Below are 15,677 nucleotides of genomic sequence, written 5' to 3'. Positions count from 1 at the left end.
GGGGATGGGAATGGGAGGTTTCAAGTCTCAAAGGTGTCCCCACCCCCAACCCCACAAAAGGAGAGTCCCAGGGTAGGCCAGCTCCCGGAGGAGGCGGGGAGTCCTTTTTCAAATGCAAGGTTCTTCGGAAGACCCCCCCCTGGGGACTGGCTAATGATAGCAGCTCCAGGATGGCCCCTGCAGTGAGGGAGGGGAGAGGAGGCTGCCAGGCTCAGAACAAAGATATCCTCCCTCAACCCGGGCCAAGTGCTCTGCCCCAGAACTCTAAGCCTTCCCACCCTTGGCGCGGTTGGCCCCAAGAACCTCACATCTTGGCTGTATAACCTTAGGATCCTCAATTTCCTCATTATAACAGGAGGGTTAAAAAAGTAGTGTCTAGCCCAGTGCCTGGCTACTCTGTGGGCTGCAGAACAATCTCTCTCTTAAGGGTCAGATTCGAAAGCAACCCCCTTCTTGGGTACTCAAGGCTCTGGCAGCCTCATTTGTGCCAAGGGTCTCTTTTGTGCCCAGTGCAATGCATTAAAGACCTAAGAGGGAGCGATGAGGCTCTAGGATGCAATTTTTCAGGGGCTGCAGAGGCAGGATCGCATGTCCATTTGTCTACCCACCCCCAAAGCTCTTCTCCACAGCTCCAGAGGCCATAAGTACCTCTACCTGTCCCAAGAAACAGAGTCAAAGTAAGGAAGGCTTAAAGGGCAGATGCATGTGAAATGGGCATAATAAGGAGTGGATGACCTACTGGATGACTTTGAGGACTCCACCCTTCATCCCTACATCAGCAAATCCTGTCACTCTTGGCTCAACCTCCAGAATGTCCCAGGTCCTACTGCTTCTTATCCTACTGCCATCACTCAGCTCTAAGCCACCATCATTTCTCTCCTGGACAACTGCCAAAGAATCCTCCCCGCTCCCACCCTTGCCCCTCATATTCCCCTCCCCTCACAGCAGCCAGTGGGACCTTTCATTAGAACTGCAGACTATATTATTACCCTGCTTATGATCCTTGAAAGGCTTCTCCTCTCACTCAGATCAATAGGAACATCTTTACAACAACCTACAAGGTTATGAGAACTGGCTCCCCCACCCCTTCCTCCCATCCACTCTACTCAGCCATACTGGTCTTGTTCTGCAATGACTGCACCCTCTGCCAGGAATCCTCTCCCCTCCCCCCATATACCTGCACTTCCCCCATACATCCCGCCCTCTCCTTTCCACCTCTGTTTCATCTTTCTCCAGGATACTTGTCACTACCCACCTCTGAGGGTTTCTTTTCGTTCTGCCGGGGCCAGCCTGATTTGGTGCTGCTGGGCAGTTTGGAGCATCTTGATGCAGATGTAGCGTGACCTGCAGAGACAGCACAGCCCATGAGGGGCCCCTGGAAGGCCAGGAACACCACCCACCCATGTCCAAGGAAAGGAAGCCTGTCAGGAAAGCTCTGTCTTGAATGTTCAGGAGGTGGAGGCCTCTGTAAGCACCTGGTGGACTGACCCTGCTCTGGGCCTTTCCAACGATGAATGGGGACATGATGCCTCCTCTACTCACCAACCAGAAGAGGCCTGGGAGGTGAAAGGCAGTTGGACAAGGACTCAGTATTAGCTTCCTGTGTGTGATCCATGACAAGTCCCTTGCCCTCTCTGGTCCTCTGCTTCCTCCTTGGTGAAGGAGGGCTATAATAAGCCTCCTGTGGCCACTCTCCACCCCCACTGCTGATTAGACACTCTGGGATGATGCCCAGTGGGTATGCAGAGGCGAGACAAGGTGGTGGGAAGACTGCTGCTCTAAAGTAGACCCACAGACTAACCTTGAGCCCTGGCTCAGCCACTTACTAGCTCCTCACCCTGGACGAATGACTTAGTCTCTCTGAGCCTCAGCTTGCTTTTCTATAAAATGGGGGCAGAGAATAACTATCTTCAAAGAGTTGTTGTGAGAATTAAATGATATCATGCCTGTAAAGTCTTAGCACGGTCCCTGGCACACAGCGCTGCCTTGATAAAGACTACCTATTATCACTAGGGTCTAGAGGCCCTTGCTGGACTACTCTCAGGTTGGCCCCCACTCCTACGGGTCAAAGGAGCAGCAGCTATGGATGGGTAGTGGTGGGGACTGGTGAAAAGGGAGGATGCCTCAGCCTGGCCCAACTCCAACGCAGAAACAGGGCTCAGCTGCCCAGATGCTCTCCCTTGCGGGCGCCTGGCCCTCAAGAGTTCCTTTGCCTGAAATAAAGTTAGAAGCAGAGGATGCAGTTCTTCCTGGCTCTACTGAAACAGGCCACAGGCAGTGTGACTGCAGCCACAAAGGGCCGGACACTGTGATCTACTGCTGCAGGGAGGAACAGCCGGCCAGGTCAGACACCAGAGCCAAGCTGAGCAAACAGACCCCAAAGGACAATGAGTGAAACCTGGAGGGAGAGAAGGGGCTGGGACCTGATTTCTCATTCTAGTGCATGTGTCCTCAGGCTCCGGGGGATCAGAGAACTCAGGGAGCTCTAAGGGGCCTTGGAGATTTCCCCAATCCCAGTTGCTCACCATATACGTGAACAAACTAAGGTCTACAGCTGCAGGGCTCCAGGCCCAGCCTCCCTGGCAGTGCAGGCTCTTCCTCAGCCTGGGCTTTCACCAGAGGGCACCGCTAAGTGGGATCTTCCTGGCAGAGTGTCTCTCCTACACAGGGCAGAATGGAACTCTTTACTCCGACTGGCTCATGCAGGCCCAGGTTCCTAGGGCATCTGAGAAGAGCTGCCTTCTAGTACCTGAAAGAAGCCCTCACCTGACACAAACCTCCCTTTTCGCCTCTGTATTTCAGAAGAGGCTCCCTAAGCCCCATTTTCTCTGTAACAGTGCCCCACCCCCCCATCCAGGGCTGGCACACCCAGCCCCTGCACAAGTCTACCCTGAGGTTCTGTTGCCAAGATCCCATGAAAGTCAGACTCCTTCATTAATTTTTTCAGCAAACATTTACTGATCACCTATTATGTGCCCGATCTAGCTGGATACAGCCGTCAGCAAGACATGACCCCTCTTATCAAGGAGCTTACCTTAATAAGGAAATGATACTTGGTTGGGAAATGATACTTATCAGGTCACTATAATGAAGAGTGACAGGTTTTTTATCTGTTGTGTGGACACTCCTACAGGGCCCTGACTCAACGGCAGGGCCAGAGGGAGAGGGATGTGTTCCTAGCAGCCAAGAACAGCACAGGCAAAGGCCCAGGGGGGAGTTGATCTGTTCCAACCAGAGCAAAACACATGGGGCTGAGAGCTAGAGGGTAAAGGGGAGTAGAGTAAAGAGGACAGCAAGGCCCTGGAGGCCACAGTGGTGTGGGGACTTTCTTAGGAGCAGAGGGACCTGGCCTGATTTATGCTTTCATCACCATTGAGACCATGGGGCAGTGTCCCCCCACCTGGGCCTGTGGGCCTGATAACTATGCAAACACTTTCCCTGTAGGAGCCCCAGATGGAAGGCCTTACTGTCGGTGGTGTCAGAGTTGTCGCTGCTGATGGAGTACTTTCGCCTCTTCTCTTCCATCTGCAATGAAAGGCAGGCCCCATTATACTCACAGGCGGCTTGGGAAATCCTCAGTCTTTCAGAAAATTGCCCAATAACCTACCTCCCCACGCTCACCCCACTGCAGAGAAAGAGTGAGAACAAGGTCGTGCCCTAGCCTTCTCCTCACCAGCCTCTCCCTCTCCCCGCCCACCTACAAGGGCCCTGGGGCTGGGAGAGGGGGCGGCATCTCCCACCTCCTGAGCCCAGAGCCTCAGACAACGGAGAGTCTGGAGGGCAAGGGGGGTCAGCAGCCCCAGAATGAACAGAGACTAGGACCTGCCCAGTGCCAGCTTCCACTCAAGGAAACTCAGGCCCACCGAAGAATCCACTCTCACCTACAAGTAACAAGTGGTACCCTGCTGGGTGCTGAGGAGGGAGGGCACAGGAAACAAGACTGACTCTTCCAGGAGGACCAGGTTATCGGAGTTGAGGGACAAGCCAGTCCAGACAGCACTGAGGGCACATACTGAGAGCAGCAGCCAGAGGGGTGTGGAAATGGGGTGGGGGCAGGGAGGCTGCAAGCTGGGCCCCTGAGCCACACCAGGCCCAGGGTGAATGGGCTGGGCTGGGCTGCCCTCCCTCCCCTCAATGGCCTTCTCCAGATAAAAGTAAAAACCAACTTTCTCTCCAGGACAGTATTTAACTTCGAGGTAGGAAGGGCAGCTCTCCCATACTGAGCTCTTTCCCCTCCCCATGCTATCTCAGCTCCTAACAGCCTGGGGAGTTGTGAGCTATTAGCTTCTTTTACTGACGAGGCTCAGTGCCTTGTCCTGCTAGTGACTGGCTGAGCTGGGGTTTGAATCCACGTGGTCTGATCCCTGAGCCCACACTGAGCTGCCTTTGTGCCCCTGTCAGCTCCTGCCTCTTGGAAGTGCTTTCCCACCCATTATTTCCTCTAATCCTGCAGAGTCCTGGGTGGCAGAGCCTGCTCTTGTCCCCTCTTGGAGGGGAGCACACTGAGTGGCTTGTTAACCTGCCCCGGGTCTCGCAGCTAGTCAGTGGCCGAGTCCTAACGTGAGAAGAGACCTGGGGCTCAGGGCCCAGAGTGCTTCCCACCGTGCTCCTGTCAGTCTAGACCCTGGGTCGCCTCACTGTCCACAGCAAAGGACAAGGAGCCAGTGTCAGTAGGGAAAAGGCCCCGCTGCCCGTCCCAGCTGCAGGCCAGCCAGGCTCCCCACCCCCACTCGGAATCCCATTTGCCACCTGCTGTCATCCCAAGTCTGCTCATGCCCAAGCCTGGGGGTCACCTTATTTGACTGTGGCCCTGCAAAGACCAGGGAGCATTGGCTCTCTAAGGTGGGGTGTGACTACCCAGGACTCTGAGCTACTCAGAAGTACCCTCCTGCCTCATACTTGACCTTAGCCAGGAGCTTCTCTCCACCCCTGTGTCCCCAGTAGCAGGATCAGGATGACAGGAAGGTTCACTGGGGCTGCTTGCTGCCCAGCTCCAAAGGTGCAGGCAAAGTGCTCTCTAGAGGGTGTGGGGGTATGGAGGGATGCCTAGTGGTAGCATGGACACCAAGGAGGCAGGAACAAGAGCTAAAACTGCTAAGCACCCATTGCTTGGGGAGAGGGTGCGTCCTCACTGAGGGACCTCACTGAGGCCTCACTGAGGCCTCAGAACAGCCCTTTGGTGCTGGTGGGCCTGATGGCTGCTTCCCTTTTGCAGCTGAGGAAAATGAAGCTCAGAGGTTAAGTGACTTGCCCAAGATCACAGTGCTCGTAAGAGGTCTGACTCAGGAGACCATGTTCTTGACCTTTAGGTTACCCTGCCTCTGTGCAGCAGAGTGCAAGCAGCCCAGTGGCTCAGGTCATACACTGAATGGGGCAATAATGCTCCACCACCCACAGCTGCCCATCCTTGCTGTCCTCTGGGGTCTGAGTGTGATGAGGTGACTTTAGCAGAACTCTGACTCTAGCCTACATCTTGCCAACCCAGCCCTGTCACTGGTGGAACAGGAGTAGGGGGAGAGGTGCTCTAAGCGCATCCACCTGTTTTCTCCTGCAATCCTCTACATGAATTGCATTTCTCTTCATTTCCAGCAAAGGGGCACTTGCAAGCCAGGCTCTCTCATAGCATAAAAAGCAGGAGCACTGGATTCAGGGAGGCCAAGTTCAAATACTACCTGCACCCCTCACTAGACCAGGGACCTTGGAAAAGACACACCTCCCAAAGGACACAAACTGTATCTGGAATTTTACATAAATCTCCTGAACTTATAATGTTGGCAACTGATTCAGATTTTTAAAACACTTTGAGAGGGCCAAACTAAACACATCTGTGGGCCAGAACCAGCTGGTGAGTAAATGAGAGCAGTATAAAGCCCTTAGCACAGTGGCTGGCACTCCGTATGAGTGCTGGTTCTTAATTCCACAGCGGACTCGGGCCAGGTGGATAGTCCTCCTAACCAGCGCCCACCTGAAGGCCTCCTCAGCGAGGCAGTGAGCCTGTACGGTAAGCAAGGTCCCCTACAACAGGACCTCTTGACTGCCAATGACCTTCTCACTGCCTAGGACCAGTGTGCCCTGTCAGCGTGCAGACCTGCACCCCACCCTCAGCCAGCCGCCCGTCCAACCTGCCCTCTGTGAAACACCCCAGAGTCCTCCTTAGCAGGGTGTTATTAAGGGAGCAGATTCTGCGGTGGCTTAACTTGAATAATAACTAGGCTTCAGAGGGAAACCACTGCTTTGCTTCTTTCCTTTGAACCAAGTCTGTTCCAAAGGCCTCCCTGCCGCAGGTGAGCCTCTACTGTCAGTGGCTAATGAAGCCCCAAATGAGGCCTGGGCTCCCCTGAAGCCCCATGAAGGCCCTCTCCAACCCAGCAAAGGGGACAGGGACGACTCTTTTACCAAAGCTGAAATCCAGGGCTATACATGCAGGTGGGGGATGGGAGTGCCAAGACATGGTCTTGGCCTCTGGTTTTCCTTTTCCACTGCCTCCCCCAACCTCTCCCAAAGCAAGGTCTGCTCTGGGAAAATACCTCAGGGTCACAAGGCACTTGCTTTTAGGGACAGAAAGTGCTCCTGAAACCTTACCTACAAAGAAGACTCTGGGAAAGAAAGTGTCCCCTTTTCCTGCCATTGCCACCAGCCCACTTGCACTCCCACACCATCCCCAGCACGGAGACACACACGGCTCTCCTTCGGGCCCCCTCTTTGAGTCCCCTCAATGAGCAGCAGCCCACAGCCTCCTCCGCCCCACCGCCAACCCTTGCAAGTCCAGTGGGCGCTCCCCCCAGGACACAGTGAGAATCCACCCACCTTTCCCCTATCTCTACTGCTACCATACTGGTCCAAGCCAGTCTCATCTCTTGCAGGACTCCTCATTCATCTTCCAGCTTCCGCTACGGCTCCCTCATAATCCAAGATCCACACAGCAGCCAGAATAATCTTCAAAAAGCATAAATCAGATCATGTCATGCCCTATTTAAAATATTTCAAAGGCTTCCTGCTGCTCAAAGGGCAAAACTCAAGCTTCTGACCATAAGACCCTACGAGATCTTACCCCTGCCTACCACATACTGACCACCGCCCCCATCCCCACCACTTCCCAGCCAAACTGGCCTCCTTTCATTTCCCGAAACAAACCAAACAGTCCATGGGTCAAGACCTGTGCACAGGTGTGCTCTCTGCCTGGGATGATCTACGCAGCCTAGGCACGTCTGACTTTTCATCCTTCAAGTTTCGGCTTAAACGTCACAGAGGTCTATGCCAGCTGCCTTATCTATAGAAAGCCCACCACCCAATCAGTCCTCTTCTTCAGGGCACCAATCACAATTTGTGTTTGTTGAGCTACTTGCTGAATGTCCTTCTCCTTGGGAATATACGTTCCACGAGAGTAAAAAGCGCAACTGTTTGGATCCCTGCTGGCGCCCCAGCACATAACAGGGGCTTGGTACACATGGAGTGCCGCGTGTGTTCTTGTCTCCTCCCTCTAGAAGTGTGGGACCACACAACCCAGCTGGCCTGCTCGCGGCTTTCGGGAGCAAACACCTCAGCCCAAGATTTCGTCCCGTTTGCATAGCCCGCCTTCCCTGTCTTAACCTCACACATTTTCCAGGAGGCTTTATTTGGTTGGGCTCCTGGCTAATGATCAATGTCAACTCAGTAATAGGGCAGCAATTTGGTGGCAGATGTTTTCTTGGCAACACTAGCCATTGGTCTTAGTGGGGGCCTCGGGTCTGGACTTGAAACACCAATGCCCAATGCCAGCCCCCTTTTAAAGACCTCTCCACAAATAAACTCAAATAAACACCCTGGGCGTCCATTAACGCCCTTCCAGCTGACCCTGGAAACAGTGGGCCTTTCAGGCCTGCTACTGCAGCAGCTCCCTAGGCAGTTAAAACACCCCAACCTGGCCTCCGGCCTCTCCTCTCTGGGGGCCACCAGGCCTACCCAGCCTGCCACCACACACAGCAGGATTTCGTCTTCCTCCTTAAAAAAAGGGGGGGTGGGGAGGCTTTCAAGCAGGCAATTTACCATTCCAGACACAATCTTTCAAAGAGAAACAAAAACTCTCCCTGTCTGAGGCAGGCCACTAAGGCGTGTGTGTAATAAGATGCTAATACAATTTAATGATATTTCGGCTGGAAAACCTGTCCTCAGAGCCTGCTTGTGTCGGGAAGGCCAGACATTCAGAAAGCAAGAGCTGCACACTCTTAAACCATTTTAAACGGGGGTCAGAGCCCCACTCTTTGCTATCTCTCATTAACTTTGATGCCTTCTCGGGGACAGCAACTGCCATGACAAAAATGATTCTGTATACACAGATCCTCAAACTTACTTCTCCAATCATGCGGGAGCCTAACCCTCCTCCAACACCCACCACTGCCCACCTGCAATTCCAAGTGTCCCAGGGGGCACCCAGCTCCCCTAGAACACACTGTCCACACCCACCCTCCAGACCCAGTTCTGGGGACATACCAAGGGGATCCTGGGAGACAGAAAGGGGCTTTGTTTACTTTGTCCTTCAGCACCTTCGCACCCTACCCTCCACCTCAGAGAGGGCAAAGCTCAGTCCACTCGCTCCCATGGATGGCTGCCCATTGGCAACTGCAGGGTCCTTCTGATCCCTTCTTCAGAGAAGGGAGCTGGCTCTCTGGCCTAGCCTAAAGGGGAGAGATCAAAGGTCAGCTGCATTTGGGTCCTATCCAGGTCATTAATAATAATAGTAAGAATGGCTAATACTAATCAAGTGCTTACCACTTGCCTGGCTTTGTGCTTAGCCTTCTTTATGCAATATATCGTTTAATCCACACACCCACCATGAGGTAGGTACTGTTATTAACCTCAATTATAGATGAAGAAACTGAGGCACAGAGCAATTGCCACAGCTGGTGACTGCAAAGCTAGCATTCAAACCTAGACTGTCTGGCTCCAAATAGTGCACCTTGCCCCCCTCCCCCCCCCAGGGGGTACAGTGTACATTGCACAGACCTACAACTCCCAGGTATGGCTGGGGTATTCCAGATTCCTATGGGCTTTCTGAGAATCTTCCCGGGTTCCTCATCTTTGAGACACATAGTGAGGGTCCTATGTGGAGGACAGGGCAAGCAAGGGGTACCCTCCTCCTCATAACTCTGACTTGGCCTCCCCTTGGAGAACCTAAAGGGAAAACTGTGAGCCCCACAAAGAGCCTGCTGGATGAGCTGTTAAGAATTTGGACTAGAAGCCTCTGACTTGGGTCTTGGGTATAAGACAAGTACCTCCCTGTTAACTGGAACACTGATTAACCAGAATACCTTGCCCCCAACCTCAAGGATGTGGAAATCAGTGTCAAAAGCCTAACCTCATGATTCTGGAAGGACTTGGGGGCTGGGGATCAGCAGTCCCACCTCACCTGTCAACGAAAGCTATGTGGAGATTTCTGACAGCCTCTTGGATCAGTGTTATTGGCTGTTTAGCCAGGCAATTTAGGGAAAGGAAAAGCCTGTTGGATGGGAAATGTTCTGGACACATTTGCTGCATCCCGAGCCCAAACAACTCTATCCTTAAACACTTCAACTCCAAAAGTGCTGGGGAGACCCTTGGCTAAACAATTTCAAAACCAACATTCACTGCAAGTCTTGCTGCCTGGGGCGAGGACTTCCCTCGGTGAGGCATTTGCTGTGGAACCAAATGCTTTTCCACTCTAAACAACAGCCAACAGCACTTGGGACAACTGAGAGGCCTCCAGATCAAACAAACATCCCTTTTTTCCCCTACCATGCAAACTTTCTCAATAAATTATTCGCCCACTTCGGATCAAAGCCTGTTTTTGCAGCCTGTGACCTAAAAAGCAAATAGCATCTCTTAAACATAAAAGCCCTCCTCCCCGCCTGGGTCGGCTTTATTACTCATTCCTTCCTCTTACAGTTACTCTGTTGTTATTTTCCTTCTCTTCTTGTTAGATCACTTTGCGAGTCCCAGCCCGCCTGAGGAAGATGGGATGGGAGGGATGGTGCCTTCACTTGGGGCCCTAAGGTGGGAGAAGTCAGGGTAGGGGAGAAGCCAGCATCCTGGGAACCCAGGAGACAGGGCCAGGCCTGGTTGGCAGCTCCCTGACCAGATCTTCTGCCAAATGTCCTACTGGGAATTTTACCAGTGAAGGGAGGGAGTTAATGCCACCCTGGGAGGAGGGGCCAGGCAGCCCAACCACCACCCAGGCCCAGGACTCAGTTTGCAAACATAAACGTTAAAGGGACATCCTCACAGTTTGTCTGGACTCAAAGCTCAGGGCTCCTCCCCCTTGCAACAAAGGCAAGGTGGCAGGTCAGTCGTGCCCACTCAGCTCCTCAGCTCGGAGTGCAAACACGACTCCTCCTGAGGACACCCTGAAAACTCAGACCCTATATGAAACTTTGTGTCTTGGAATCCCGCAGTAGATGGGGGCGGCGGGGGGATGGGGTAAAGGAGTGAGAGAGAATGTTAAGCGCGGGGCAAGGTTTGGGAGTCTGCAGAGACCAGAGGCGCCGCATGCTTCCTGCCCTTGGCACCGAGAAATGGGAAACACAGCCCTTCCCGTTCCCAGTAGCCCAGGGCAGGAGATCTGCGTTCAAGGTGTTAAGGAAAAATGTCCCGACCGGCAGCAGAGGATAAGGGGATTGGGAGGGGGTGGCGCGCGCCTCCAGCCTGCCCCTAAAGGCAGTCCGGGGGACAGCAGGCTGGAGGCGCGCCGGCGTGATTCTGACCGCGGGAGCCGGGAGGAGGAGCCGGAGGTGGCTGCGGGGGGCTCCGGCCCAGTCGAAGGAAGGGCAAGAAGCGGTTCGGGCCCGGGGTGGCGCCGGGAGATGGCCTTGGCCCCCGGGGCTGGAGGAGGGGCTGAGGCGTAGCGGGTGAGGGCAGCCGAGCCCCTTGGGGGGTGGCAGCTGTGTGTGTGAGGATGGTGTGTGTGTAGGGAGGGTGGGTGTCCTGGGCCTCTAGAAGCTATAGCGAAGGCTTCCTGCTTGTCTCGCAGACATTCCCCTTTTCTGACATTAAAGCTACGAGTCATCAAGCTGACCCCCTCTCATCCCTTGGCCTGAAGAAGAGGGTGTCTCAGGGCCCAGGGATAAGCGGGAATGGACCGGAGGGAGCCACAAGTCTGCACCCAGGCGGGGAGGAGGCGGGCAGGAGCGGCTCCGCAGGCGCAGGCGAGTGGGTGGGAAGGAGGGAGGGAGAGAGGGAGAGAGGGAGGAAGGAGGTGAGGCCGGGAAGATGCCTCTGCCGGGGGCGGGGCGGGGCCGGGATCCGGGAGAGGGACTGCAGCGGTGCTTGGTGGGGGCGGGGGCTGCAATGTCACTCATTTGGGAGTCAGGTGAGTAGGTCCCAGGCTCGGGCCGCCGCTTGCCTACATCTTCCCGGTACTACCCAGGACTCAGGGGTGGAGGCGGACGGCAGGGGACTGCAGAACCGTCCCCAGAGTGGGACGCGAACCGGCAGACTTGGGAGAAGGTAAACAAGGGCCACGCCCCCTGCCGTCGCCCCGCGGGCGCGCACCCGCCGCTCCGGCCGCCGCCGGTACATTTCCACTCCCAGCGCTTCTCCCCCGCTGGACTCCCGCGCAGCCCTGGAGGGGGGGCTGCCCCCGACCCCCAGCCCGCGCCCCCCGCGCTGGGACTGCGCACCCACCATACTCACCTGGAAAGGGTATCCCCCGCCCCTCCAAAAAACTGTGGTTAATTTGTGCAGAGCCTCCGCGTCCGGGAGCTGAGCATGCTGCCCCCGCGTGCAGAGCCCGCGTGCACCCAGCCCGGAGAGGGGGCGACAGGGCGGAGGCGGTGGCCCCCGGAAGGTGTCTGGGACCGGACCGGCTGCACGTGAGCCCAGCGCAGGGTCATGTGCACCGGCTCAGCCCGGTTCGGCGCCCGGACGTGCTGCGTATCAACAAAATAAACTCGGGGAGACAGGAGGGCAGATAGCCCCGGGTCCTCCGAACCCACGTACCCGGCCGCGCGACCTCCTCTCCGCACAGGTCTCCCGCCGCAGCCCCTCCGCCCTGCCAGAGCCCGCGGGGCAAGTTGCAGCCCCGGCGCGCCCCCGCCCGCCCGCCCGCGCCCCCTCCCCGGCCCGGGGGCGCTTTGCCGCAGTCATTAATAAAGAAGGTCGCCAAGCTCACCCTTCCAAAAGTTGTTGTTGCATGCGCCCCTCTCAGCCTCCCCGCAATGTACTCTTTAAAACACGACTGACCAACATGCGCAATCTCTCTCCCCTGTGCTGTGCATCGGCACCCCCCCCCCCCCGCGCGCTGGCTTCCTAGAACAAGCAGCCAGCAGGAGAGAGAGGGAGCGAGCGAGCAAGAGAGAGAGAGAGCGCGAGGGAGCGAGGAGCGCTGGAGATCTGTTGCAAAAACACAAAATAACGCCGTGGAGATGCGCAGGGCCAGTCGCCGGGGGCTGGATCTTACCTTGCTCCGCGGTGCCCTTCAGAGGGCCGCTACCCCCGGCTACGCGCCGCGGCTGGGGCCGGCGTGGGAAGGATGCTCCTGAAACCCGGAGCTCCTGGGGCCGGCGCGGGCGGGCGGGGGGCGCGCATCCATCCGGGGTCGTGGCGAGGGAGGCGGCCGGGCCCGTGGGGTCCCCGGCACCGCACCCGGCCGGGGACTGTCAGCCCGCCAGACCTAAGCCCTTGCCGCTAGGAGTGGGTGCAAAGTAACTCCATGGACGCTTCTAACCCACCCCCCCCCAAATAGCCTCCAACTGCGATGGCCGCGGTCGGCACCATTCACCAACCCCCCTGTGTATGTTTCTGTTTCTTTTTAAACCAAGACTTCCTTGTGATCTCTTTAGAAAAAAAAAAAAATGTGTTTGGGTGGGGGTGGGGGTGGGGTGGGGGCGGGCGGGAGGAGCGAGGGAGGGGGAGTAGCCACTTTTTTCTTATTCACTCGGATTTCCACTCCTGACACCCCCCCCTCACCCCTCCACCCCCCCGCCCAGTTGTTTGGCTTCAGCTGCGGGTTCAGGTAGCGTTGCAGGCCTCCGGGGGGAGGGTACGCTGCCGGACCGCCCTCTTGCCTGCACCTCGGGCCTGGACTCCCCACGGGCTCTGGGGCGCCCCCAGCCCGCCCTGTCCCCAGGGCCGGGCCCAAGCGGCGGCTGCGCCCGTGCAAGTCCCATCAGGTCTGCTCACACTTCACACACTCACACACATACCCCGCCCCTCCACTCTCTCACTCACACTTTCTGCTCACACCCCGCCCCCTTCGCGCCCCAGACCCGGGCGGCGCCCCCCGCAACCTTTAAAAAAAAAAAAAAAAAAGGCAAGCTTATACTTAAAAAAATCTTTTGGCGCCATATTAATGACGTACTTAAAATTTGCCATTTCTCCCTGCGTCAAAAAGACGTTTCTTTGCAAATAACAGCCTGAAGGCGACACTCGCGGAGGGAACGAGGTTTGCACTGAGCACCCCGCCTCCCGGGGTTCCAGCGCTGGAAGACCCTCGCTCTAGGCCCTGATCCTGAATCGCTGGTTTTAAAATGCGAAACGAATAAATCGCGTGGCGTCTCGCAGCGCCAGAAGTGAGCAGAAAGTGCTGGCAGGAGCGGAGGGGAGGGGCGCGCGCGAGTCTGGGGGAGGGGGCGCGGCTCTCCTCCCCCACCCACAGCAGATGGAAACTAACATGCCGGGCGGGGGAAACTTGAAATTGTGGGCGACCTCAAGAAGGAGGGGCGGTCCGTAGAGAGGGTCCCTCCTGGGTTCGTCGCCCCCTCCCCCCGCCCGAGTGCCTCCTGGCGCCCAGCTCTGCCCCGCATTTCCGGGGGGTAGGGAACGCAGTGATGGGTGGGTGGGTGGCTGCACGTCCAGGGCCCGGTAGGAGTTTGCCCCGGGGTAGCCACCTCCCCCTTGCTCGTCCTTCCCAGTCCCCCTAAAGGGTTAAAAACCAAGGGGCAACTTCCAAGGATTGGCACTTGGCGAGGAAGCGGGGCGCCCCTCTCCCCACCCTTCGCCTCCTCGCCCCTCCTCCTCCGGCTCCACTTCCCGACTTGACCTTGTGGTGCACAAACAGTGCGCTGGGATCCTCGCAGTTTCTGGAAGAAGAGCTTGCGCTCACCAGGCAGGCGGGCTGTCGGGCGGCTCTCGGGCGGTGGCGGGGCCTTGGGTCCGTTCCCGGAGCCGCGGGCCACACCCACCCAACCCGCTGCGCCCGCCGCGCTCACCTTCTCTCGAGGAAGGAGCAGGGCTGGCCTTCTGGATGGGGAGAAGTGGGGGGCAAGCTGCAGCCTTCCCAGATGCTCCCAGCTAGGGAGGGGGTGGTCTGCTCTCAGGCGGGGTTTGGGAGAGGGGGGGGAAGACCTGGGAGCCTGGCCCAATATCCTCAAAGCATCATTGCCAACTTTTTCTTCCCCCTCCTGTTTGGCTGCCCCTCAAAGATGGTCCAATAATTTCTTCACCTCACCTTTGGCTTTGAAGGCACGTGGGTGAGTTGTGAACTGGGACAGAAACCACCTTCCCTCTCCAAGACTGAAGTTTGTTTATTCTTTCTTTCCCCTCCACCCCTTCTGTGGAAAGATAAATATTCAATTTACATAAGATGACATTTATGTGACAATTAAGAAGATTCCCCGGTGGAATGTTGTGAACACATTTGCTTATAGGAGAAATAAATCTAATAATAAACAAACTCATAATAACAGCACAAATCCTCTGACAGGGCGGATTGTCTACACAACCGAGGGAGATGATGGATGCTGAAATAAGCACTTTTTGCAACAGGAAAGAAATACGAGCTCAAAGAGAGTCACTGCAACATTTCCTTGGCCTTCATTCACAAAGTCTGGGGAGGCTTGTCTGGCAAGACTGAGGGGCTAGGTATCACCTCCCAATTAGACCTGTTCTAGCTTTCAGTGGTCAGTTGGGAGGATTTTCCCAACATCAAGCTCAGTGCCTAGAAACAGATGTTGCAGGCTGTGAGCATGTAACAAAATGGTTAAATACCTGGGCTCTAATCCTGGCTCTGCAGTTCAGAGGCTGCTTCATGTGGGCAAGTGAATTCATCTCTGGATCTCTTTTTCCTCTTTTGTAGAATGGGGTAGTTGGAGGCTTCCTGAGGCCCTGTGTGTGTGTGTGTGTGTGTGTGTGTGTGTGTATATATACACACACACTATATGTGTACAGCAGGGCCTGGCTCAGAGTATGCAGTGCACATTAGCACTTTTTCCTGGTGCCTACATTTTGGAAGGGTGTGAATACACTCCCTGAAAGCTCTTAGCACTGAGAAACTGAGGGACATACACAAGATCTCCCAGCGTGGGCAAAAGGGAAGGCCAGGAGAAAAAACTGTAAATGATTGTGGCCTTCATGGTCAAGATCCAGATGGTAGCCACACATATGAGGTGAGAGTAGAGGTACCAATTTACAGTGGCCCAGTTCAAGGGGACTGCTCTTGTTGGGTCTAGTTGCAGGGGGTTTACATGCAGGAGAGGACTGGACAGGCTCCTCCTCCTAGCCATCAGGATCCTATGGCAAGCAGTTATAAAATGACCTAGAGGAGGAAGAGGGAGTGGATGACCATTTATAGGGCACCTGCTCTGTGCTGTGGACTGTTAGTCATCCCATTTCATCCTCACAAAAACCATGTTACCTATTCAGAAAGGTTTAGCAACTTACCAACAGTCACACAGCTAGCAAGTGGTGGCAGAACTGGCACCTAGTCCAACAGACCCCAGGACCTATGT

At 55.7% G+C, this 15,677-nt stretch overlaps 1 protein-coding gene and 1 long non-coding RNA gene across 12 annotated transcripts in view; one reads left to right on the top strand and one right to left on the bottom strand.

Moving 5' to 3' along the window:
- The window catches only part of JADE2 (jade family PHD finger 2), a 48,886-nt gene extending 34,838 nt beyond the window's left edge, over positions 1 to 14,048 (bottom strand). For 3 of the 11 annotated variants that reach the window (XM_068535908.1, XM_068535901.1, XM_068535909.1), the window contains exons 1-5: positions 12,410 to 12,466; positions 8,470 to 8,654; positions 6,808 to 6,936; positions 3,468 to 3,525; positions 1,256 to 1,344 (exon numbers count right to left, since the gene is read on the bottom strand). In XM_068535908.1, the coding sequence (XP_068392009.1) occupies positions 1,256 to 1,344; positions 3,468 to 3,525; positions 6,808 to 6,873 (213 nt within the window). In that variant the 5' untranslated portion in view covers positions 6,874 to 6,936; positions 8,470 to 8,654; positions 12,410 to 12,466. Of the gene's footprint in view, positions 1 to 1,255; positions 1,345 to 3,467; positions 3,526 to 6,807; positions 6,937 to 8,469; positions 8,655 to 11,643; positions 11,678 to 12,121; positions 12,153 to 12,409; positions 12,489 to 13,990 lie in introns of those variants that run through there. The other 8 variants (XM_068535900.1, XM_068535902.1, XM_068535904.1 and 5 more) reach the window with 8 other exon arrangements.
- On the top strand, positions 10,726 to 12,102 carry LOC137759546 (uncharacterized). The gene is made up of 4 exons (XR_011073108.1): positions 10,726 to 10,859; positions 10,982 to 11,156; positions 11,378 to 11,457; positions 11,695 to 12,102. It is a non-coding gene; the product is annotated as an uncharacterized lncRNA (long non-coding RNA).
- Positions 14,049 to 15,677: the final 1,629 nt, after the last annotated feature.

This window comes from Eschrichtius robustus, chromosome 2, assembly GCF_028021215.1.
Source record: "Eschrichtius robustus isolate mEscRob2 chromosome 2, mEscRob2.pri, whole genome shotgun sequence".
Taxonomy (NCBI): Eukaryota; Metazoa; Chordata; class Mammalia; order Artiodactyla; family Eschrichtiidae; genus Eschrichtius; species Eschrichtius robustus.
Note: the sequence above shows the minus strand (reverse complement) of the source record. Positions and strands in the feature narration are given on the sequence as shown.